At 47.8% G+C, this 22,895-nt stretch overlaps 1 protein-coding gene across 2 annotated transcripts in view; it reads left to right on the plus strand.

Moving 5' to 3' along the window:
• The window catches only part of SLC12A8 (solute carrier family 12 member 8), a 50,459-nt gene that overhangs the window by 9,583 nt on the left and 17,981 nt on the right, over window positions 1-22,895 (plus strand). For both annotated transcript variants that reach the window (XM_039555488.1, XM_039555489.1), the window contains exons 5-6: window positions 577-808; window positions 16,722-16,835. In XM_039555488.1, the coding sequence (XP_039411422.1) occupies window positions 577-808; window positions 16,722-16,835 (346 nt within the window). The remainder of the gene's footprint in view (window positions 1-576; window positions 809-16,721; window positions 16,836-22,895) is intronic.

The following is a 22,895-nucleotide window of genomic DNA, read 5'->3' on the forward strand; positions in this document are numbered from 1 at the left end:
GCAAAAAGGCAGTGTTCCTGGGAGCTCAGGGGGGCACGGCTCACACAATGTGCTCTCCTCCAAAGTGCAGGCTCCATTCCAGCAAGATAGGGAGCTGGTGAAACATCAGAGTTTGCATCCAAACTAAACACCGAGTTAAAAATAACCCCTGGGAGGCAGTGAAGGGGGAAACAAACTGCTGTTCTTCAGGCAGGTGTTGAACTGGGACCCTTTCCTCCAGAGAAACAGGAGAAGGGAAGAAACATAGAAGTTGACTCATCCTTTTCTCTCTCAGAGAAGCCAGTGTGGTTTCTCCTGGAGTGTTAATAGAGGGTAGGTGTTACAGTGGAACGTTGCTGGGCTGCCAGCCCTAGCACCCAGCCTTCCCTGTTTGCCCGGGCAGCAGCTCTGCTGCCTTGGCAGTGTGCTGTCCTACAGCAATAAGGTTCAGTCCCTGCAGGCCAGAGTAACATTAGAGGTTGTACTGTGACACAAATGTCTGTCTGTCTGAACACAGGTCCCCACAGCCCGGCATGGGGGCTGGGGCTGGGGATCCCTTTTTCTCCTGCGGGGCACTGACAGAGCTGTGTCCCTCAGTGTGTTGCAGGCGCCATGTACATCACCGGCTTTGCAGAGTCCATTGCAGATGTCCTGAGCCTCAGCAACATCTGGGCAGTGCGTGGCATCTCCCTGGCTGTACTTCTCGGCCTGCTGGGGATCAACCTGGCTGGGGTGAAGTGGATCATCAGGCTCCAGCTCCTGCTGCTCTTCCTGCTGGCTGTCTCAACACTGGACTTTGTCATTGGGTCCTTTACACACCTTGATCCAGGTAAAACCGGGGTTTCATTGCTTTGGGGTCAGGAGGCATTAATTCCCTGGGGTTTTCATTAATTCCCTGGGGTTTTCTCCTTAGGTGTGATGGTAAAGTGACACGCACTTGGGCAGAGGTAGAGTCCAGAGCTTCCAGATGTCTCTCCTGATCTTTTAGAGACAACACATAATTTTGCAAGGAGTGTTTCCAGAGCATGATTGAAGATGCCTTATTGATTTAGGTGTTTAAGCCCAGGGATTGAGCTCTCAATTTGTGCTCTTGTTATGTTTCACTTGGAATTTTTCTAACAACAGAGACCATCTGTGTTTGCAGTGTTCTTTGCAGCCTTCTGCTGCCTAACTCGGCATTAAGCATTGTGCCCATGAAAATGGAGGATTGTGTCTTTGGGTTATGGAGATCTTGTCCCAGTAGACCCTGGCTGTGCTGAGCTGTGCCATCCACTCTGCTGGATCTGCTGCCCAGGGCTGTGCTGGGCACCTGAGGAGGGAGCTGGGTGAGGGCAGGTCACTGCTGGGGTTTCAAGGAGCCACGAGTGGGATTTCTCCCACTAACTTTCCCCAGACTGAGTTCAGCCTGCAGTGACAGCTTCAGCTCAGGCAAGGTGGAGGTTCAGAGCTCCCACCTGCAGCCCTGCTCACACCTCAAGTCCTGTTCCCTTCCCTCTGTCTGTTTGCTGGGAAACACATCTTCGGACGCCACAGCGGCCACTCCAGCAATAATGAAGTGTAATTAGCTGAGTAAACAGAAGGTGTCACCTTTTTCTTGGCTTCCTCTGTGTCCAGCAGCACCTTGGGGGGTTGCAAGTGACCTGCTAAACTGAGTTTGAGGAAAGATCTTCAGTTTTCATTGACAGCTGTGGTCAGCTGCTGGGCTGGGTGGCAGGAGGTGTCATGTGGGTAGCTGTAACACTGATAAGGGTCATTCATGCTGCTGTTTCACTTTGTGCTGCCAGTGTGGTGTGCGAGGACGGTGGCACGGGGACAGAAGCAGCTGCTCCCCTGTCAGACAGAGCTTTATGGAAAGGCATTTGCTCTTTATATTTAGCATGTAAGAAATGCCCCAAATGAGAGCCTGTGAAAGTTTCAGCAGATCCTTGTAAATGAGAATGAAGCAAGGACAGTTGTGTTGCTGTGGCGTGTTTTGCAGAGAAAGCAAACCAGTGACCTGCTCCAAACAGCTGCGTTTCACAGGAAGTTTTTTTCTAAAGGAAATGGGGCCGTGTGTGTGTGTGTGTGTGTTGTATTTTTGTTGTGCTCGTAGTAGACCTTTCTAATAGTAGAGAAAAACGAAGACTCGAGGTGAGACCTGGTGGTAGGAAAGTGAACACAGGACCAGGAGGCAAGAATTAGAGGAATACAAACGTCAGCAGGAAACATGCCCAGGTGGAGGCCAACGTAGTTGTCTTTGATTTCCTCCACTGCCAAGCACTGTCATTTTCTTCTGACAGAAAATAGAGAAAGGAAGGGAAATGAGGCAGCTGAGCCTCGCAGATGCCGCAGTTTAGCCGTGGCTGACTGAGGAGAGGAGGGCTTCCAGTGGATGGAGGGACATCGGGCCGATGGTGGCCGGATGCAAGCCCCAAAGGCCAGTACCCCAGAGCAGCGCTGCCCCCGGGTGGGACCTGCTGGCCAGGGAGAGCTGTGCGTTTCTCTGCTTTCACGGGCGTGCCGTTTCCCTCCAGGCTGGGCGGGGGGATCCTCCCAAGTCCTGCATTTCCCCAGAAGGCCTCTGAGTGGTGTGTCAGCACCAAGGGTGAGCGCTGGGCTCTGGTGAGCCTCCTCACGCTGTGTTGCACGCTTTCTGCGCCGCACGGGTGAATGGATGCCTGTCTCTTGGGACTGCACCCACCAGCAAAGCATCCCTCCTGCAAGGAGCCTGCGGGTGGGACACGCAGGTGGTGGTGAAGCTCCAAGCTCCAGAGCCAGATGATGACAGTGGCAGGGTGCAGCGCATCAAAGCACAGCACCGGGGGAAGCATTTGAGACCCCTTTGGGGTGGGCGTTCCACTGATGGGCTCCCCACAGCCCTCCGGAGCGTGCAGTTGTTTTCAGTTTGGTTCTGTGGCTGCAGCAGGGACTGAGAGGCAAAGGCAGCATGCAGGGAGAGGTGGTTTTGGGGGCTGGACCTGTGAGCTGGATTGTAGCTGACAGCTTGTCTGGGTCGTGTCCTTGTTTTACGGCAGGTTTATGGGGTTTCAGTTCACAGCCTTGGGTCTCAGTCTTTGACCCTGTAAAATGGGCCTTGCGCAGTCCTCCTGCCTTTTCTGCTGCTGCCACGGCAGCCTTTTCCCTCACTTAACATTTCCAAGTGCTGCGCACATACCAAAGGGCTGCACATCTGCCAAGCAGCAGTTACTTGAATTTAAATAATCTCCAGGAATGCCTGTCCATCTTGAAGGTCTTAACCGGCTGCCTTTGTGTGGTTGCGCTGGGTGGAGTCCCCTGCTCTTCTCCCCGTTCCCGCAGCTCACACCCAGGCACACACCAAATCGGATATTGTCCAAGCACTCACTCCCTTCCTGTGGTTTGCCTTTATTTTTAGTCTGACGACGGAGCATGTTTACACAAAAGGGGGCTTCTCAGCAGGGCTTCCTGCTGCTCTTTCTCCTTTTTTTTCCTCTCTCTTGCTGTGGCTCAGTCCTGCTCCAGGAGCCAGCCAGCCTCCCGCAGCCCGGAGCTGGGACTGGAGGAGCTGAGTGGCTCCAGCAGACAGGGAGTGCTCTGGGTCACTTGTCCAGATGTTGCTGACCCTCTGGGCCTGCCAGCCTGCTTGCTACCAGGCTACCCTGTCCCTCTGCCTGGCCCCCAGGGCTTTTGCTCCTTTCCACAAGCTGCCTGCAGGGTGGGGTGGGACTTGCTGATTTTTGGAGTTAATCCTAAATCCTCCCTTGGCTCCAGCTGGCACTTCCCCTGGGGTTTGGTCACAGTCCCAGGCTGGGATCTCTGCCAAGGGTGGGTAGCAAGGAGAGGGGCTCCCTGTTTTGTCTGAAAACCAGCCTCCTTGAGCTGTATCTGGCTCCTCACCTTAAAATTCAGTCCCTCCTCCAGAAACAGAGACCCCTGTGCTCCTTCCTTCAGACAGAAGACATCCTTATTCCCATTCTCCCTAGGCACAAGTTAGTGTTTTCAGCAAACCTAACACAAGTGAGTTGAAATTGGTCAGCGCTCCACTTCTCAACACATAACCAAGACCCAGCACTTGCTACAAATTTTCATAGTGGCAGTGCAGGGTTGTTTTGGCTTGTGTATGTCTGCATTTTAATGATGGAGGCCCATGCCTCAAAATCAGCCTGAATTATTTTGGGAGGAGCAGTGAAAGTAGAGGAGAGGATGCTCTTCTCCCTGACCAGCTCCTCAGACCAGTACGTGAAACTTTTTGGCCTTTTCATGTCCTGAGCATTGGAGTCACGGAAAAAAGAAGATAAGCCGTCCGTTAATGCCCACTCTTTTATTTTCCTAGCATATCTCTGCTAATTTTTGTGTAGGGTGACTCCCAAATACTCCCTTTCAATTAGGCGCCTGCTTTCCTGTTTTGGCAGTGGCTCCCAGGTGCCCTGTTAAAGCAGAGCGGCTCTGGGAGCTCGTGGAGGGGGGGGAATCACTGGGAGGAGGGCTGGTGTTAATTTGGTTGTGCTTTGATGGGGAGATGAAAGGAATCACAACGTGAGCAAAAGGCGCCCAACAACAGACTCTTAAATGCCTGGTGGGGGAAAAAATAAATTATCTTGTTGGTAATTCAGTAATTGTGTCCCCTTGGGCTGGGATTCCCCTGCCCTGCGGCAGATGGTACCACGTGGCTGGGGTTAGCGTGGAGCTTGGCTGTGTGGGGCTAAACCCCTCTCCTCAGGCTGGGAAATCTGGGTAGCTCATTTCTCAGGGATGCAGGGAGGTTTGAAAGGCATGTTGCTGTCAGGGTGCTTCTGCTTGGCATTATTTTCCATGCAAACCACATCCTTCATGTCACTCGCTTGGGTTTTAGCTTCCCGAAGCTGCTCACACAGAGCCCAGAAAACTCATTTATCATCTTCATTTATTCCTCCAAGGGCAAGTGCTTTGGAGGATTCATCCCCTTCCAATGTTCTATGGCCGAGCCGGGGAGCTGATGCTCTCCTGTGGGTGCCAGTGGTGAGGGGCTGTGGGAGATGAGCTTTGCCTGGAGCTGCTCCAGCAGACAGGGAACCTGCAATTGTTGAAGTGATTTATGTATATAGGCGCTCTGTTGTTGTAAAGATCCCGCAAATGCTGCCTCTGGGGCTTTGATGGACTGAATTAATTAGAAATATTCCTACAGATTGAATATGAAAGTGATCAAAGCATCCTAATCAGGGGCTTCTGCTTGGCTCTGGGTTGTTTTATTTTATTTTTGGGCACAAGGGGTGTGCCCCAATATCATAAGAGAGGGTGCAGGAAGGATGTGTGTGTCAGAAGATGATCTGCAGCAAATCCCAGAGGCTTTATCCAGGCTGATTGCTGACTTCCTGGCCTGAGACACATCTGGAAAGTGGCATCAAATCCCAAGTAGAAATCACTGTGCTAGTGGCAGCAGAAAAAAAATAAAATCCGCTTTGCTACTGAACAAGGTACACACCGTGGTGAATAAAGGCAGGACACTGCTAATGCACTTTTATTTATTAAAAAACATGGGATTGCTTTCCCCAGGTTTTTCCAGTTATAGTGCATTGAATGGCCCTGACATCACTCTTGAGCTGGGGCCAGCCTATTCAACAGTCTGGCGAAGACATTTATTAACTGGTTACCTGCCAATTGTCTGGGCTAGGAGCTGCGGGACAGATGTGTTTTGGAAAGTGATAACATTGTTAGAGGCCTTATTTAGACAGTAAGAGGAAAGCTACCCCACTCTGTCCAGGTTCTCTGAAGTAGGTATTTAAAGCAGTTTATTTAGAAGAGAAAAAACCCAACCCATTTAGATTGAGATGCAACTCTGCTGCCCTGCTTGTAGGTAGGTTTTCACGGTGTTTCCTTGCTGGAGGACATCCAGCAGAAGGACTGTGTCGAGGAGCAGCAGTTCCGATTGCCGGCAGATGCTCAGGTGTCAGCACAGCTGCTGCACCCCGGGGCTGGGACTGGCATCCTTGTGACCCTGCTCTGCCACGACCAGGCAGGATTCCCGAGCCTACCGCCCCGAGGCATCTCTCAGGAGGTGGGTAAAGAGGGGAGGAGGGCTTAGGGTCTGCGAGTCCCGCCCTTCTGCACCTACTGGGCTGCACTGGGGATGGATGCCATGTGCATCCAATCTGCTCCTAAAAATTTCCAGTGATGGATCCTGCGCTGCATCCTTGGGGACCCTGCTCTAGTCATAGCTATCTCAGATGAACCCCTTCTTCCTGCAGCCTAAACCCGCTGTTTTGGGTCTCTTGAGGACTTGGCACAATCTGGTATCCTTCCTTTTTGCATTAAACCACGTTGCTCGGAAGACCCCTGGTGCTCGTCTTCAGTCTTCTCTTCTCTAGGCAGCCCCATCTGAGTGGCCATGGGAGCGAGCAGCCCTCTGCCACGTGCTGCTGAGGATAAGGAGGGTCTTGCCTCCCCTGAAACCTAAAATGTGCCACTGAATGGTGCTGTCAGGGACTGGCTGGCCCCGCTCCGTTCCTGGAGCCAGGAGAGGGTTTGCTGAGGTTGTTACAGGTTTAAACTTGCTCAGTAGGTAACAGAGCTCCTGATGTACACAGGAGGTCTTGTACACATTGATTTAACCTTTAATTTCTTCGCTGTTTCCCTGAAAGGCAATGCTAAGCTCATCTTCCTAGAGCTTGTAAATAAATCCTGAAATACCTCGGCTGGCTTTGTTCCCTGCTAGACTTTGCCTTCATGTGGGCTTTCCCTAGCCATTCCTCCCATAAAACCTCCTGTGCAGGCTCTCCTTCAGCAGCAACTTGTTTAATGCTAGAGAACTAATAAAACTCACTGGTTTGAGGAAGATGTATTTCATCCCACTATCTTTCCTGCTCTCCCCATTGCTGTGTTTAGATGGGACAGCTTTATTTAATTGAATTGATTTTATTTCTCTCTTTTTTTGATGCCACCACATAATCGTTTTCAAATGATGGAGATACTTTACCTCCTCTTTTTTCATTCCCCCAATGTTTAATTCCAGTCACAGTTCAGCTGTGCCCTGAATCAGCTTTCCTTATTTAGGAATTTAATTTATTAAGATAATTTCTAGATATTAGATTCTTCCTCCTGCCGCTTCGCTTGTAGTTTGCAGTCTTCTCCTAGGCTAAAGAGAAAAGTCTGTGTGGGAAATAGGTCCTTATCTATGGTTCATCCTCTTTCCTGGTTTGTGTTAACAATTCTTGGCCTTTTTTGGCTGTAAGTATGGCATTTTATCCTGGTTGTACCTTCACTAATCAGGATGGTGGCTTGGTGGTTCTTCCTGGTTTTCTTTTTTACTCAAAGGGGGAAATGAATCCATTGAAAATTTGATTTTTGTAGGGAAAATGTATTCTATCACTTACACAGAATTCAATTAATAGTTTCAAACAAACAAAAAATCCTTTTAGGTGACAACATCTTGCTCAGCCTTTCCAAAATCAAACACTGGTTTGATTTGCATTCTGAAGCCAGGCTTAAAGCTGTAGCTGTGTGTGTGTTGTATAGAGGATAATGAAAACCTTCCAAAAACAAAACCAGTCATTTTAGACACAAAATCAAAAAGCCAACAAAAGGAATAGTTTTCTTTTGAAGTACCACTGTCATGTGGATAATATATCCATAATTTAATGTGGGAAGCTGGGAGTATAGGGTGCTGTTGTCATGAGGATGGCAGAAGACTCATGGCAGAATTAAGTTGTATCATCTTTCCTTTGGAGGATGGGGATTTGATCAGCATGGATTGGGCTTTGCCCCAGCCAATACACAGAGTAGCTCTGAGATGGAGGGGAGGTCACTCCGACGAGTCCAAAGGATGTGTGTCATTGCTGCTGCTCAGCTGCCACTCATTTTCCTCCAATTGTTGTGCCTTGACTCAGCCTAAATGCTGAACTCTCAAGCCTAGGGCTTTTCACTGGAGAAGTTCTTCAGAGCCTCCCACAGCTGGGCACTCTGGGCAGGGCTTCCAAGAAATACCATTCTGTAACTGATAATGATACCCCATTGATGAAAACTATTTTCGTAGAAGAAGGATGGACCAAGGGACACTGTACTTCTTGTCCTCTTTGCAATGAATAAAATAATTTTTGCCAGCTGCTTTGAATACCACTGAACAAGCCAGTCTGCAAATACCACATAAAAAAATCAAATAGTAATGGAAGGATTTATATATATTACAGCAAGTCTAGTGCTTAGCATTAAATAATGTAAAACATAAGTAGAATTTATAAAGTTGAAACACCTGTGTTAAAATATCTTCCTTTTTTGCTAACCAGCATTTCAGAAATTCTACCTGCAGAAAATGTTCATTTTTTGGCTTTTTCTGGGAAAAAATTATCAAACCCCACCAAGCTGTAGAGACAGAGTAAGTGCCAAACGGCTCCACTAGCTACTTCCACAGGCACATTCCTAAGTTTTCCCTTATTTAAGCAGTGCTTTTGTGATGAGGAGCTGCCTGTGCAGGCTCCGAGTGTGCTCTTGTGTGCGTTAGTGGTTTTCCACTTTCCCGAGAAGCTGAGGCAGAGATAAAGCAGGCGCATGGGGAGTTGGGCAGAAATTAGCATTTCCTCCCACCAGTCCAGTCCTGCAGGAGATGTGGTGTGGCTGGGGGGAGCCTGGGGGGAGCGTAGGCTACCTCCTGATCTGAGAGAGGTGACAGCATCCTGCAAACGAAAATTGCTCCATTAGCTAAAGACAAACATCGGAGACAGATTTAAGCAACTCCCTTTGTTTATTCTGCCTTTTGTGCTATTTTTAGCTGTTGGCCAGCACCCAGTACTGCAGGTCCATTGACTTTAGGGAGAGGAGGCGCTTGTGATCTGATGGCTCCCATGGTTGGGGAGCTCCACGAGGAGACTGGGGGTGTACTTACCAGAGAGGGTAAATAGGTAAAGGGATGATGACCCTGAGCAGGCTTTTTTCGGGTTTCCTCAAACAGAGCAGCCCTGGTGCTTCTGCTCCGGTCTTTCTTGCTCGCCTGAGGGTATTCAGTGCAGAGATCCCACGTCCCCCCTTGCCTCCTCTAACACAGCAGACCATTGCTGTGGCTGATGTTAAACCTCTTTCCAGGAGCCTCCTGCAGCAGGCTGGACTGCAGGACGCGCCGCCGAAACCCTGAGCCATTTAAGGAGAGGTCGCCCAGAGGGCTTTCCCTCGACAGCGCTGTCAGTCTCCACGCTGGCTAATTTGTCTGCTCGCCTGAGCGGTGTTTATGCACGGGGCTGATTCATCGCCCTGCAGCCAGATCGCTGGCAGCTGTCAGCGTGACGCCCGTCCCTGGGCTGCTGCTGCTCTAAGTGACATCCAAATAGCCCGGGTTTGTCTCCGCCGGTGTTGGAGGAGGATACAGGTGCGGTGGAGGGTGGTTTTTGGGAGAGGGTTAATGGTGGGATCCCCCGGAGCCCATGGCAGCAGGAAGCCGTATTGTGTGTTGACTTTAAACAGGAGGTTTGGGACATCAGCTCTGGAGCAGAAAACGGGGACTCGGGAGGAACAAACACTCGCTGCTTCAGAAGGGCGGCGATTTCCTTTTGGGTAAACACGTCATTAATCTCAGGCAGCACATTCTTTTCCATCAAAAGATAAGGGATCCGAGTTGCCTTTCTCAGGGCTTGGCCTTTTAAGATTGTTTTAACTGTGGCTTTCTCTCCTTCAATTACAGACTGTACATACTCTCCCTTTTTAGGTTTGCCAGGTTTATTGTGGGTGCAGAGAAAGTCTTGGGCAAGGGAACTCCTTCCCTGCTTTCTTTAAATTTGTTCTGATCCTTCTTCCCCACCACCCTCTTGCCAAGTTTTTTTCCCACTAAAACCTGTCTATTTTTTGCTACTTGCAGCTCTGACGAGTTTGAAACGTAAGTGTGGAGTTTGTCCTGGTTCATGAAACAATCTCCCTAGTGCTGATGATAAAATAGGAGCTTATTTGTTCACAAGTGGAAAAATAGCAGTGAGCTTCTGTCCCCACCCTGGGCTGCCTCTTGCTGCTCAGCTTTGGTTTGGCCTTTTTGAGGGTGTCACTTGCTGTGAGGTGTGGGGCGATGCTGGCTATGGCAATTTTCAGCTGGCCCCGTTCTGACACACGGGGCCACAGCAGTGACAGAGGTGCTGCTTTCACTTCTGTTCCCTGTGGCTTGGGGTCTGTGGTCACTCTGAGCTCTTTTGATAATAAATGTGTTTAAGTGGCATTTAGGGATGAAATTACAGAGGGAATTGAGTCCCTTTGCATTCTTACCTCCTCTTCTTCCCAGCCCTTTCTGTTAAGGGCTGCCAACAGCAGCATGGGTTGGGGTGGGGTAGAACAAGAGCTGAGGAGCTCCCACATCCTGCATCTCTCAGTGCCCTGGCAGCTCAGGCAGATGCTCTGCAGCCTTTCTGCGCTGATCTGTTGGCGTGGCCACATGCTGATGTGTTAATGCCATAATAGCTTCATTTTTGTCACTGCATAATCATTGACCTGCATGTATTCAACACAAAAATTCCTCTCCATTTTTTCCCTCGCCTAGTTTAAGATTCTTAAAGCAGAAATACTGAGACTGTGGGAGCTGCCAGCAGGCAGGATGTGGCCCTGAGGACTGAGATGAACCAAAGTCATGATATCATATTTGACATATGGAAAGGGAATGATCCTGCATTGATCTTCCCCATCTGGGCTGGGCTGCACATTCCCCATTTCCAGCTATGGGGCTGTGGTGCTGCCCACAAGTCCTCCTGGCTTGCACGAAATGTGCACTGATCTATGCTGACTCACATGGCACAGGAGTTGCACTGGACTTGCAGAAAAGGGCAACCTGGGTTTGGTGCATGTGGTCCCCTGGGTGGGCGAGTCCAGCTGTAGCTGACAGAGGACAGGGGCATCAGTCTCATCAGTCTGTCCCATCTCCTCAATCTCTGCTCCCCTGCAGCTCTTCTCTTTTCCTTCTGCTTCTTCCCAGTCTTCCAGCCAAAACCAAAGGTGAAGCAGGAGATGTCCTGGAAGATGCTAAAACATTTTTGTATTCCTGTACAAGTTCAGCCAAGGTCATGTTTATTCTCTGTTCTTGTCAGCACGGTTCTACCGCTCAACGCTCTCTGCTTCCATGACTCATGAGTTCCCTCACCATTCCCTTAGAGAACTGGGACTTTCTGGTGAAAATCTGTTCATGCATCCTGCAGGTCGAGTGCCAGCCTGCAGCAAGCTGAGCAGTGGAGTGGTAGCATGTGAAAACCACCACACTGTCCTCTCTCCACCTCCAGCGCTATTTCCCTTTCCCTGTTTTCCTTCCACACTTTCCACACTTTTCTCATACATTTCTACCTGCACCTGACCCATATCAGGCTGGCAGCAGTAGGACAATGACTGAGAGTAGCAGTGGTAGTGTTGGACTTGCCTGGGAACAAGTATTGGGAGGACCTCGGGAGCTGGAGCCAGGTAGCTGTGAAGGCATGGCTGCAGAAACAGCCCAAGCTTGGAAGAGCTTGGGAATGTGATTATTAATGTTGGTATTAGATGAGCCCAAACACAGGAAGCCAAGTGTGTGCATGGAGGGATGTGAGGCTTGTGGCTGCACTGCTTTGATTGATGTATTTTTTGTTCTGCTGGGAAAGGTGATTCAAGTGCTAGGCATGATCTTGGTTGCCTCTTTGTGCCTCTTAGATTATGCCAATCCACTGGAGAGGGGCACCATTTTCAGCGCCCATCGCTGGGTGTGCTGCATGGCATTGCAGGGCTGTGGTTGTGGTCAGCTGGACCCATGTCATTCTCTGGCACATCCAGCACTTCACTGTGGAAATTCAGAGCCACCCAGAACGTGGCTGTGTTGGTACAGAGCATCTTTCAGAGCTGTTGCATCAACTGATCCTGTGTTGTTTATTGCTTGAAGTTAAATTTCAGCATTTGTATAGGGTGGGGGGGAACACAAAGATAAGTTCTTGGGGTTTTGGCAACATTCATGGCTTTGCACCCATCTCTGCACATCCACAGTTTCTATGTGGATGGTTAATCCTGTGTATCTGCAATTGTACACTGAGGTGCTGAAAAACCTATTGCTGGTGGTGCTTTGGCATCCAAATTTTACTTCATTTAAGCCAGGTATGCCTGACTTTCGTTTGACAAGTGAAGGTGCTGTTCTGATGTGATAAGCTATGGGTAGAATGTTTGTTTGGGGAAGTTTGGTTATCACCAGATGATGAGTGAGCTTATTCTGCAGGCAGGAGAAGAATTCATATTGCAAGGGCTTTAGGGAGGAGAATTTCACTCCTTCCCTGCTGTAGAGCACTCCAGCCTACGTAGGAATTAATTTGGTTTAGGCCACCCAGCAGTCATCTGACAGACCACAACTTCTGAGAGTCACCAGCCTGACAGAGCTTGACTTGCCCGTGGGGGAGTCAACATTTCAGAAGTTCTGGGCTTGTACCTCGCTCTCAGAGTTTGGAGGAAGAAAATGTAAGCATGTGGTTAGTGAGGAGTGAAACTTTATCTTACTGCAGAGGTGTGTGCTCAGATGAGGATGGCAGCTGTGGGACCCGGCGGTGAGGACCATTCCTGTTTTCTCCACAGTGGTGTGCCCGGGTATCTCCAGCACCCACACTAGGACCTCGTTCTGGGTGTGTGCTTGGACTGGCATCCAAGGGGAACATCTGGACTTCAGAACTTATGCCAGAAGGGTTTAGTGGTGGAAGAAGAAATGGGAAAAAGATAGAGAGCAGAGATAATTATGCCAAGGATATATAATTACTCTTTGGCACTCCATGTCTTACATCACACAGGATCCTGAAAATGCTGAGGTCAGACCTGGGAAATGTGCTGCAAGACAAACACTTCCAGCTGTTCCTCTGAAAGCGAATCTCAGCAAGTACCTTCCAGGAGGGAATGTGTGGGCTCACTTATTTTGGAAAAGAAAAAATATCACCATTTCAACCCTTCAGCATTCACCTTTGTAATTAAAATCTCTAATCACAAGCAGAGTGCAATATGCGACAGTCTTCAGGGAGCTGTTTCTTAAGGTGGTTTTCCATTTTTGCACTATTTAGCCCCTGCCTCGGTGCCAGGCTTTACTTTAGCCTTAAGCTTGTGAACAGGCTTATTGAATTTGGCCAAGACTTAACTAAGCTGTAATGAGCTCCAGGTTGCCTGGAACTTGGCAGTGCCGCCGTGCTCTGTGCTGTTGCATAATGGCCTGACCCCATGTAACCACGGCTTCGTCTTGCACCCCTTCTCCAACCTCTTTGAGTTCCCATTCTGGAACCCTGGGCTTCGTGGAGGGGCTGCCCTCGTAAGGGGAGTCCTGAGTGCCAAAAACCTCCTGCTTTCATGCTCTTCCACAGGGTGAGAGGTGGGAGAAAGTACAAGAAAAGCCCAAACATGGAAACGCGCTGAGGAAGAGAGGGGATGCAGCAGTGTCAACCAGAAGGTGCCTCCTCTCAGGCATCTCTGGTGGCTGAAGAGACATGAGAGTTCCGATCATCTTCCTCCTCCTCCTCTGACTACATCAGGCTGGGGCTGGTGTACAGCCTCCTGTGGTCCCCCTTCAAAGGAGAATGGAGGATACTCATCCTGAAAGCTCTTCCATTTCAAACTTGCTAGGTGGTTTTTACTGTTTATTACATCAGTTTAGTAAGAGCAACTGGAAGGACTTGATTTGTGAAGAATCACGGGAATAATTCAGATGTTGCTCTAAGTAATTTTTTTCCCTATTGTTTATTTAGATCAGCTCAACCACTTGAGAAACACATTATTTGCTTTCTCCTTATTGAATATCTAATGATGAAAATAAATTGTTGCTGCTCTTTGTTGTGCATTTCCCATAAGGCTGACACCACACGGAGAAGAAACCGGATTCTTTTCTTCTAGCATGACACAAGGAAGATTGTTTATAGCACTTCAGCTCCAGCCCTCTGCAAGCCAGCTGAGAGCAGGATCATTAAAGGCAGGATTTAGAGGCTGTGGGGTTGCATAAATTGATTGAGAGCAAAATTTTTCAGACAAATATTTTGTAATGAGCAAGGAGGGAGGAATCTGCTTTGGATCTCATGTACCCAGCAGTAAGCTGGAGAAAAAGATCTCCTTACAGGAAAAAATGTATAAAATGATCTTTCTCGTTTGAAGATCAGAGTGCCAAATATAGACCCTATCGCATTTCCTTCCCTCCTCCTTCCGAAGCTCGTCCTTTTGAAGTGCACTTTCAATGGGATGTGGATAATTGACTCTGCGAACAACTGACCGAGGACTCTGTTGGTTTAACCGATTGGTCTCAGTTGCTGATTCCTGTTTTGTTTTGGATGATTTTCAGCCCAATTGCCCTGTCAGCTACAATTAGTCGCATTAATGTGACAGCTGAAAGGTCACAGATGACTTGCACTGGTCACAGGCACGAGGGCAGGCAGGAGGTGCTCCCAGCATGTTTTCCTCAGCCCCATGCTTGTGCGCCCCCAAATTGGTAGCGATTGCAAATCCTGGTCTGATCAAAAGGGATGTGAGGTTTGCTTCACAGGAGGGTGATTGAGTGAGAAACGAGGATGCAATGACAACTAACATTTGGACGAACTTCTCTAATTAGTCAAGAAGGTTCCTGGTTCTGTATACAGGGGAAATGTGGAATGGCCTCTCACCTGCCAGAGCTGTGAGGAGAGGAAGCAGAAGTGGGATGCAGTTGTAAGCACATCCTGTGGCTCTTTCAACAAATCCATGGCTGTAGTTTTCAGTGGTCCCAGTGACATCTGACATGGCTTCAAGCTTTTGTCTCTTCCACTGAGGATTTCCACTTAGGGGAATAAGGTCGGAAAGGGAACAACATACAAATGAATGGAGCACAAGGGGATAATTTAATTTTTTAAGTTTAATAGGGGTCAGATGCACACAGGTGCAGGTCAGACATTGGACTCATGGGTCTCATGGTCAGTCTGTGGCCATAATATGGCCAAAATGGTACCACAGAAAATACAGTGTGGTTGTTCACTGGTCTGTATGCTTGGCCTTCTGTATGAGGAAGGAAACAGGAGGCACCCAAAGTGCCTCATTTGAATTATATAGCCCCAAACACCATTGGAAGACGCCAGCTGGAGATGGTTTACTTACAAAGCAGGACGCTGTGCCTGGTGAGGTTCTGCAACAGTCTGGTTTTGGTTTGGTGTTATTTGGCATTTTTCTTAACTTCCTGGATGATGGAAAAGGGAATGCGCAGATTCAACCTGAAGATGACCCCTCAGCTGGGAAGGGCTAGCAACAGCCTGGCAGAGAGGGTCAGGCTTTCAGATGACCTCTACAAACTGGGCAAGTGGTGTGAAAAGGACAATTTGTGATTAGGGAAAACCTGAAGGATAGAAATATGTGAGGGTAAATCTTCATGAGAGGAGATTTTTATGAATCAGTGGGGCAAACTTCTGTCAAGTGCATAGATGTATTTGATGCTGCTGCTTCAAAGCTCTGGTTGGAGAAGGTCTGCAGATGTTTGTGGGGTGAGATGAGTATTTTGTTCACTTTTTAAATGGAACATTAACATTTCCACGAGGAGCACATACTTGGTGAAAAATCCCTTGGCCAAGGACCAGTGCTTCCCTTGAGCAGTTTCGTGGGAGCTTTGCAGCCAGGCCATGTGCTGTGCTGTCGTGAGCATCAATTCTGGTTGAAGCCACACAGGTCTGGACCATTAGAACATACAGCCTACACAAATTCCCCCTCTATTTCTCCAGAAAGTGCACTTTCTGCAGACATCTGTGAGGTGCAGAGGTCAGTGTGTTGTGCTGAGCTTGTTCCCTGTAAATCTCATCTGGGACTTGCTCCTAGTGAAGAGAGCTAGTGCTTTTACAAAGCCTAGCAGCAGGAGACATCTTCTATCAGAGTGTTTCCATCCATGTTTGGGCAACACAATGAATGCAGATGTAGTAGGAAACTTTTGATTATCTATAGGGCTTTTCTGTGAAAACTTCAAAGCTCTGTGGTTAGTTATATTCTGAGACTTTAAATGGATATGTCTTGTGCTCAGAGCTCTGATTTAATGTTCTGGTTTAATCTATTGTCCAAACATCATTAAAGTTGTCTTTGAGGCATGGGACAGCTTTGATGGAGTCTTTTTTTTATTTCTGGCCATCACCCTACGCAGCCGTAAACAACATCCTGCCTGCTAATGAGAAAATTCAAGATATTGCAGTCACATGTCTTGTGGAAAAAGACTGTAGTGGCAGGAGGAAAAAAGGAACTGACTTTGCTCGCCTTCCACCCCCAGCTGGCATGAGCATTTGGATTACTGACAGGAAGGAGAAGCTTCCATAGATTAAGATACTCCATTAAAAAGCAGTGTTGCCTGTTAAAAACGAAATTAATAATTTCATGGTCATACCCATTAATTCCTTAACCTGCTTTCATGAGTTATCTTTTCTATCTATAAGCATCTGAAATGTTTCCTAATTAATGCCTTGCATGCCAGCTGTCAGGCTTAATTCTTCCTAACAAATTCAGGTTTGTGGAAGAATTTGACCCATTCTTCAAGTATGTAGTGAGGGAGTAGGATCCCCCACCATATACCCAGTAAACCAGGCACATGACATTGGTATCCCACCCATTGCTTTCCTCTCCCCCATCTTCTGTAGAACTTATTTGGAAAGTAGAGCTTGTGTGTGTGTGACCTCAGAAAGATGGGGCAGGAGTGGCAACCCCGGTTTCTGCCTTCTCACCACATCACTTGACATTCATCCTTTCAGATGGTCCTTGGAAGCAGCCCCTGCAGGCCTATGTGTTTAGAGGGTGGGTGGCTGCTGAGAGCCGCTGGAGGGGCTCCTGGAGCCCTGGTGGTTCCTGAGGTTCTTCTCTTGCCCTCCATGTCTCCGCAGAGCATGGCTTCGTCGGCTACTCGGAAGAGCTGATGTTCAACAACACGCTGCCAGACTACAGCCAGGGGGAGTCCTTCTTCACTGTTTTTGGAGTGTTTTTCCCAGCTGCCACAGGTACAGTAAAGTTTTATCCTCACCATTTTTTCCTCCACAGGAACATTTTGGAGATGAAGAGAAGCAAGGGGAGCTCCTCTGGGCTGTGAGGCGATGAGAGCAGGACTGCACTTGGCCATAGCAGACCCAAGTTGTCAATTCAAAGGTTCAAGCTTCCCTCCAGCATCTCAAATTTTGTGCACTCCTGTCTTGTTCACTTGAACATGCTCTTCTGTCTCTGTGGTCAGAAATGGCTGGTGAACATTATGGGTTGATGTGGCGGTGTAAATCCTTCCCTGCCGAGGACAAGGCTCAGGCACTGATCTTGGCCAATGCTGTCAGGGCAGAAGGTATCAAGCCTATTTAAAAGGGCTGACCATAATTTATCATATCAGATGAGCCTTATGACTTGATTGCACTGGGACAGTGGGAAGAGCACAGGAGAATGTTCTCTCCATCTTACCTCAGCAGGTGGCTGAGCTGGGCTCAGGCCATTGCCCAGGATGGACCCACTACTCGCTGTGTGGTGTCACAGGTTCATCCTTGAAAGTCAGCAGAGCTCATATTTATGAGCTTAATTAGATACCTTCTTATTATTCATTCCCTTAAATTACCAGGAAGATGCATGTCCCCTTTCCAGAGCTGACAATCTCCAGTGGGAATGCAGTAACTATCAGTTGAAGTTACAACACCTTTTGTTGATGCTGGGTGTTTTAAGCTATAAAAAGTACTGATTATAAGCAGTTTCCATAGCAATGAATCCTTGGATTACAGAATGAATTTTCAGAGGATTAGCTCTAAGCAACTCCCTGGAAGTTGCAGAATTGCTGCGGTACAAGGAGACAAACTAAAAGGTTTTGTGAAATAGATGGGACTGGAGGAATGGTCTGGTAGCAGAAATCACTTTGTCAGGTGCACCTAGTGCAGGACTTCAAATTTTTCTTTGAGATCCTCTCTCCCACCTTATCAGGCTGGCTATTGCCTCTGTGTAGACTTCCTCCTGGAATACTCACCTTTGGTGCCATGGAGAAGACGTCTTCTGCCCTCTTCTTTGTTGTCAATTTTGATTGGCTCAAGTGAGTCCCCAAGAGAAAAAGACCTTCCTCGTGAGCTCTGCCACTGGTGTAGGAAAGCAGGGTTTTTTCCAGTTCCCTGGTTGTAGAAGAAGGAACAGTTATGACAAAACTGTACATAAAATTACTGTGATTAGCCATATTAAATGATTCTTCATCACTGCTAATGCTTGGCTGCTAGGAAGAATGCCAAAGCTAATAGATAAAATTTGTTTAAAGCCCTGGCAGCCTGTTGCTCTGTTTAGTTAGCAGTAGTAATACCAGTAGTAATGTCAAACATTCTCTGAAAACACAGTTTGGGATGATGTATAATTACTTTGGTTGTTAACACAGCTTTTTCATGTGTTCTTTTTAATTGCTTGGTTATTTACAGGATTTAAATTATTCCTTCAGAGTAGCAGTGCCAGTGGTACCATATAACATCACTATCACTCCTCTCGTTGCTGTTGGGAGCACTGTGGAGTTCAGGAGCCTCATAAAATGCAGGGCTGTGTTTGGTGCTCTGCATGGAAGAGCTTGTGGTCTGATTAAGAAATTTCTAGGATGGGAGGCAAGACTTCTCTGCTGCCAGTGCTGCTGCTGCAGGGCAGGCAGCGTGATGCAGACTGCGAGCAAGTGGCACTGAGGAATGACAGGGACAGGTTAGCACTGCTCCCAGGCTGTCCCCTCTAGCCTGTGGTCCTCCCCAGTGGTACCCACCTCTGCTGGAACCCCCACAGTGACCCAGCTGAAGCACTGGAAGCAAAATCCTTTGCCTTAAGATACAACAGAAATCTGGGGAGAGTTTCAGCAAAACAATATGCTGTTTAGTTTTGAGGGGTTACATTGAGCCAGTTTGAAACAGTTCTTTGACCCAGAGCAATGCTCTGTTTATCTTTAATTATTAAACGTTGTGTTTACCCTTTTTAATTTTTAGCATATGCTAGTTTACAATTTAAGATGCTGTTTTGATAACAAAGTTTTTTAAAAAATGTTTCAGAAATTGTGAAACACATTGTTTGGGCCTTTCTGAGATGAAATGTTCCTCTTTGAAGTGAAACTATTTTGATGTTTTCAGGATAGGCTTTTTCCTCTCCCTCTCTCCAATGGCTATCTGAATTCAACCAGTTTAAGTCTGGTCTCTGGGATGTACTGAAAAGTGGCTGTAAGTTGCCCAGACATAGCAGTGAAACAGAAATGTCTGAAATGCAGGCTGGTAGCTGTAAAAGCAAAGAGGGCAGCCACTTCCAGAAGAGGGAGCAGGACCTGTGGAGACACCCTTGCCAGGACCAAACAGGCAGGAGGAGCAGCTGGGGACATGCTTCAGCTCATGGGCATAGGATGGTCATCCCAGCAGACCATAAGCATCATGCTGCCTCCTACGAGCATCCTCCTTGGATTGTTTTGCTCCAGGTCAGGTTGTTTTCTCTGCTCCTCTGTGTTTTATTGATACGACTCCAGCAATGTGAGTGAAGCTACCCCAGTTTTATGGTTGAGTGCTGGTGAGCAGAGGCTGGTCTGTTTGCTCCCTGTGCATTAGCTGTTTAAACCATCTCAGCTGGATGTTAAGTGCAGCTGGCTTTATTCCCCCACATTTCTCATTTAATCATAGGGAAGTAGCCAAGAGATCCAAAACACACATCTAGAGCTGGCCTAAATGGGAGAGCATGGGCATGGAAGACTCAGATTTGCTGGCTTCAGTCAAAAGACTGAAATACACGCTGTGGAAGATGTGAATGTGCCCCTATAGAGATGCTGTGCATTAACCAGATGTTTTCCTACATGTTTGTAAATACCTTCTTAATGCACATGTTTTGCTGCTGTGCTGTGATAGGTGAACACTTGGCTGCCCACCCAGCCAGGGCTTTTCAGCAGGGAGGGAGTCTCGGGAGCCGCCTGCCCACAGCCAGCTCTCGGCAGCAGCCATGCAGCCATCAGTGCATTTTTAAAATTAAGATAAATGCTGTTTCTGTTGTGCAAAAAATGTTTTTCTACTGAAATCCCTGAGGTTTTCTGTCTAATGAAAGAAGTGTGTTGTCTTGTGATACAAGAAAGTAAGATGTCGTTTGAAGCGGCGTTAGTGGAAAATATCATCGCACAGAAACCAGTTCTGAAATAAACCATATTTGGCACTTGCAAAATGACAGCAAATAGATTTAGAAGTTTTGGGCTAAGTTATCAGATGATGTAAACTGGCACAACTCCATTGAAGTCTATGGCGAGGTGCCAGCTTACATCAGTGGAGAAGTTGGCTCTTTAAAAAAATTAGCCACAATTCTTATCTAAGATTTTCCATTCTTTGCCTCCTGGGTGAAGGGAAAAAAACCCACCTTTTATATTTTATGGTATGTTCACTGAAAAATGCACTGGGCGTTTGCAAGAGCGATCATATCTGCGATCATAAACCATGGCTGGTGGAGCTGATGGTTGTGTCTGACACACAATGTAGGTGGTCCCCTCATGCACGTATCCACTGCCTGGATGATGCCCAGGACCAGATTACACTGGGAATAGCAGCAATGTACAGACTGTCTCAGCCATAATTTCCTGGCTGGGTTGACTGTGTTTTCGTGCTTCTTTGTCCAGAAGCTTTGTCACTATCTGCTGCTCTCTTCGATAATAGCCAGTGTGGAAAATCCAGCCTGCTATCTCTTTGAAACAGAGAGGTGGATAATTTTCTCCATGGACAATCTGCAGATATGATTGCTTGAGTTCAGAAGGGATTGGCCATTTCCCTAGGGATAGTCTGTGTCTGAAGGAAGGAACATCCCGATTTTTCTGTGTTGCTGAGTTTTAGGTGCAAGTGTGGGGTTTTTCCTCTGTGGAGCAGCCACAGTCTCTGACAAGGCTTTTTGCGGCTTCTTGCAAGTCGGATCAGTTCTCTGGCAGGGGCTGACCGAGGCTATGGATGATGGAGATTGTTTAGGATGTTACTTTTTTTTTAAATAGTCAGGTTGTCCTTTCATTGAAAAGTGGGTTGCTTACTCAGCTGCTTGCAAAAGACCCTCTCACAATGGCTCTTTGGCAGCTGTCATCCTGTCTGGAAAATTACTTTTTGGGTGGTGGTGGAGAGGTGGCTTTGGCTTGTCTATACATCTATACTACCAGATTGTCCATACTTTTGCACTAGTTGGGTCAGTGTCATAATTGCAGCACAGAGGAGATTGCTTTGGCCTGAGTGGCTGAGAATATCTGAGCTGGCTCCCTCTGTGGTGGCCTTGACCTTTGGTTGTGGAACCCGTGAGACTCTGGTGACCTCCTGGGGGCCCTGACAGAAGCTAGTGGTGTGCAGTGGCCTGGTGTGACCCCTGGTCACTGCTGGGCAGGAGGTCAATCATCAGTCTCAAGATCCTCTTTATGCAGGCTCTGGGAAGTCATCTCCTGGCTGCTCCTGAGCATGAGTGGGTCTGTGGGAGGGAGGCAGTGAGGCAGCCCAGGCTGTGCAGTCATTGCTGTGCCGATGACTCACGTCTTCAACTTTTTTATGTTCAGTCCAGAAAATGCCATTTTGGTGTTTCCCCAGTGCTTTGCTGAGGCAGGACTTTGGATGAGGAAGAGGTGACTCAAGCTGGAACATTTAAAGGTGGTGCCAGATGTTTGAGAAACTTGTCCAAGAAGCACATGAGATTAACAGCTGTCCTCCTGACAATACTTTGTTCCCTTTGGAAGAAAAATTCAGAGAATTCTAAGTTTTCTGCTTTGTCTCTGAATTGCAAAGTAGCATATCATCAAAGAGTGCTTCATAGAGACTTTATTTAGCATATTTGTGACCATTTCCATGGACTTCTGCCTTCCTAACTTTTCTCACCTCTAGCTAAGCTATTGTGTAGCTGTTTGAAAGGAGCAGGGCTTGAAATCTGCATGGAAGCTTTATCTAGAGAAAACCAGAGCAGCAGACAGGCTTTTAGCTGTGCTGTTCAGAAGTATATCCACAAAACAGTCTTCCAGGAGAAAATAAAGAACTCAATTTGTAATGCTTTCAGTATGGTGTCAAGGATTCAAATCTGGTCTGAATTTGGAAGAAAAACTCTTCCAGGAGCTGAGGAATGCCAGGATTCCCTGGAGACCAGGGAATGGTTGTTGGGGCTCTGGCTCCATGGTGGAGATGACAGGAAAAGATGGATGTTGAGTGGACTGATCAAGGGGGAAAAAAGAGATGATCAAGGAAAAAGCATTAATAGTAATAAATAAATAAAGCCCTGGTTGTGTTTGGCAATGTGAGAGTGTCTTGTGCCCATTTATGTGCTGTCCCCATGGCAGGGCAGCAAGGAGAGGAGGTGTTACAATTCCCTTTGAGCAGACGTGGAGATGGTGCTATGAAGATGCACAGCAAAGCCTGGGACAGAGCAGAGCAGAGTTCGTGTTCCATGATTAGCAACGGAGCCATTGCTGACAGCCCACCAGCAGCCAAGGTCTGTAGGGAATAGGGAATAGGCAAGGCATCCATCTGGCTGATTTGGGCTTGTCCCCTTTCCCCTGGGATTGGTCCCATGGCTCGTCTATCCTTCATCCTGGGATAAAACCTTTCCAAGCAGCAATCAATGTTTGAGCTTTGAAATGCAATGGGCTGTTGCTGATTTAGAGCTGTAGTCACTCAGATTTGCAGCTGCAGAGACTGACTTTGTCATTCTTATGCCCTCTGAACCTGAGGAATGGCTGCTGGGCTTGGCAGCCGTGGTGGACTGGCGTGCGGTCGGTCCCCTGCTGCCGGGGCTGCCAGATGCTGTGAGTGCCATGGCACTGGCGTCCTCCTTCCCATTGTTCTGTGGTGATCTCACCCTGGCTCCAGGGACCGTGCCATCAGCACTGCTGCCTGGCTCCTGGCCCACGTGTCCTTATGAAGATGTAAGTCTGACATCCCAGGAGGGGGACAGTGATGGGCAGAAGTTAGAGTCTTAAAGTCTTTGGTTCTGCCTTCAAATTGTCCCATCAGGACTCTAAATCGCAGATTTTTATTTATGTATTTTTATTTATAGCAGATACCTGAAGTCTTCTAAGAAAACTTTTGGCATAATGTGACAAGGGAATC

This window comes from Corvus cornix, chromosome 7 (genome assembly GCF_000738735.6).
Source record: "Corvus cornix cornix isolate S_Up_H32 chromosome 7, ASM73873v5, whole genome shotgun sequence".
Classification (NCBI taxonomy): Eukaryota; Metazoa; Chordata; class Aves; order Passeriformes; family Corvidae; genus Corvus; species Corvus cornix.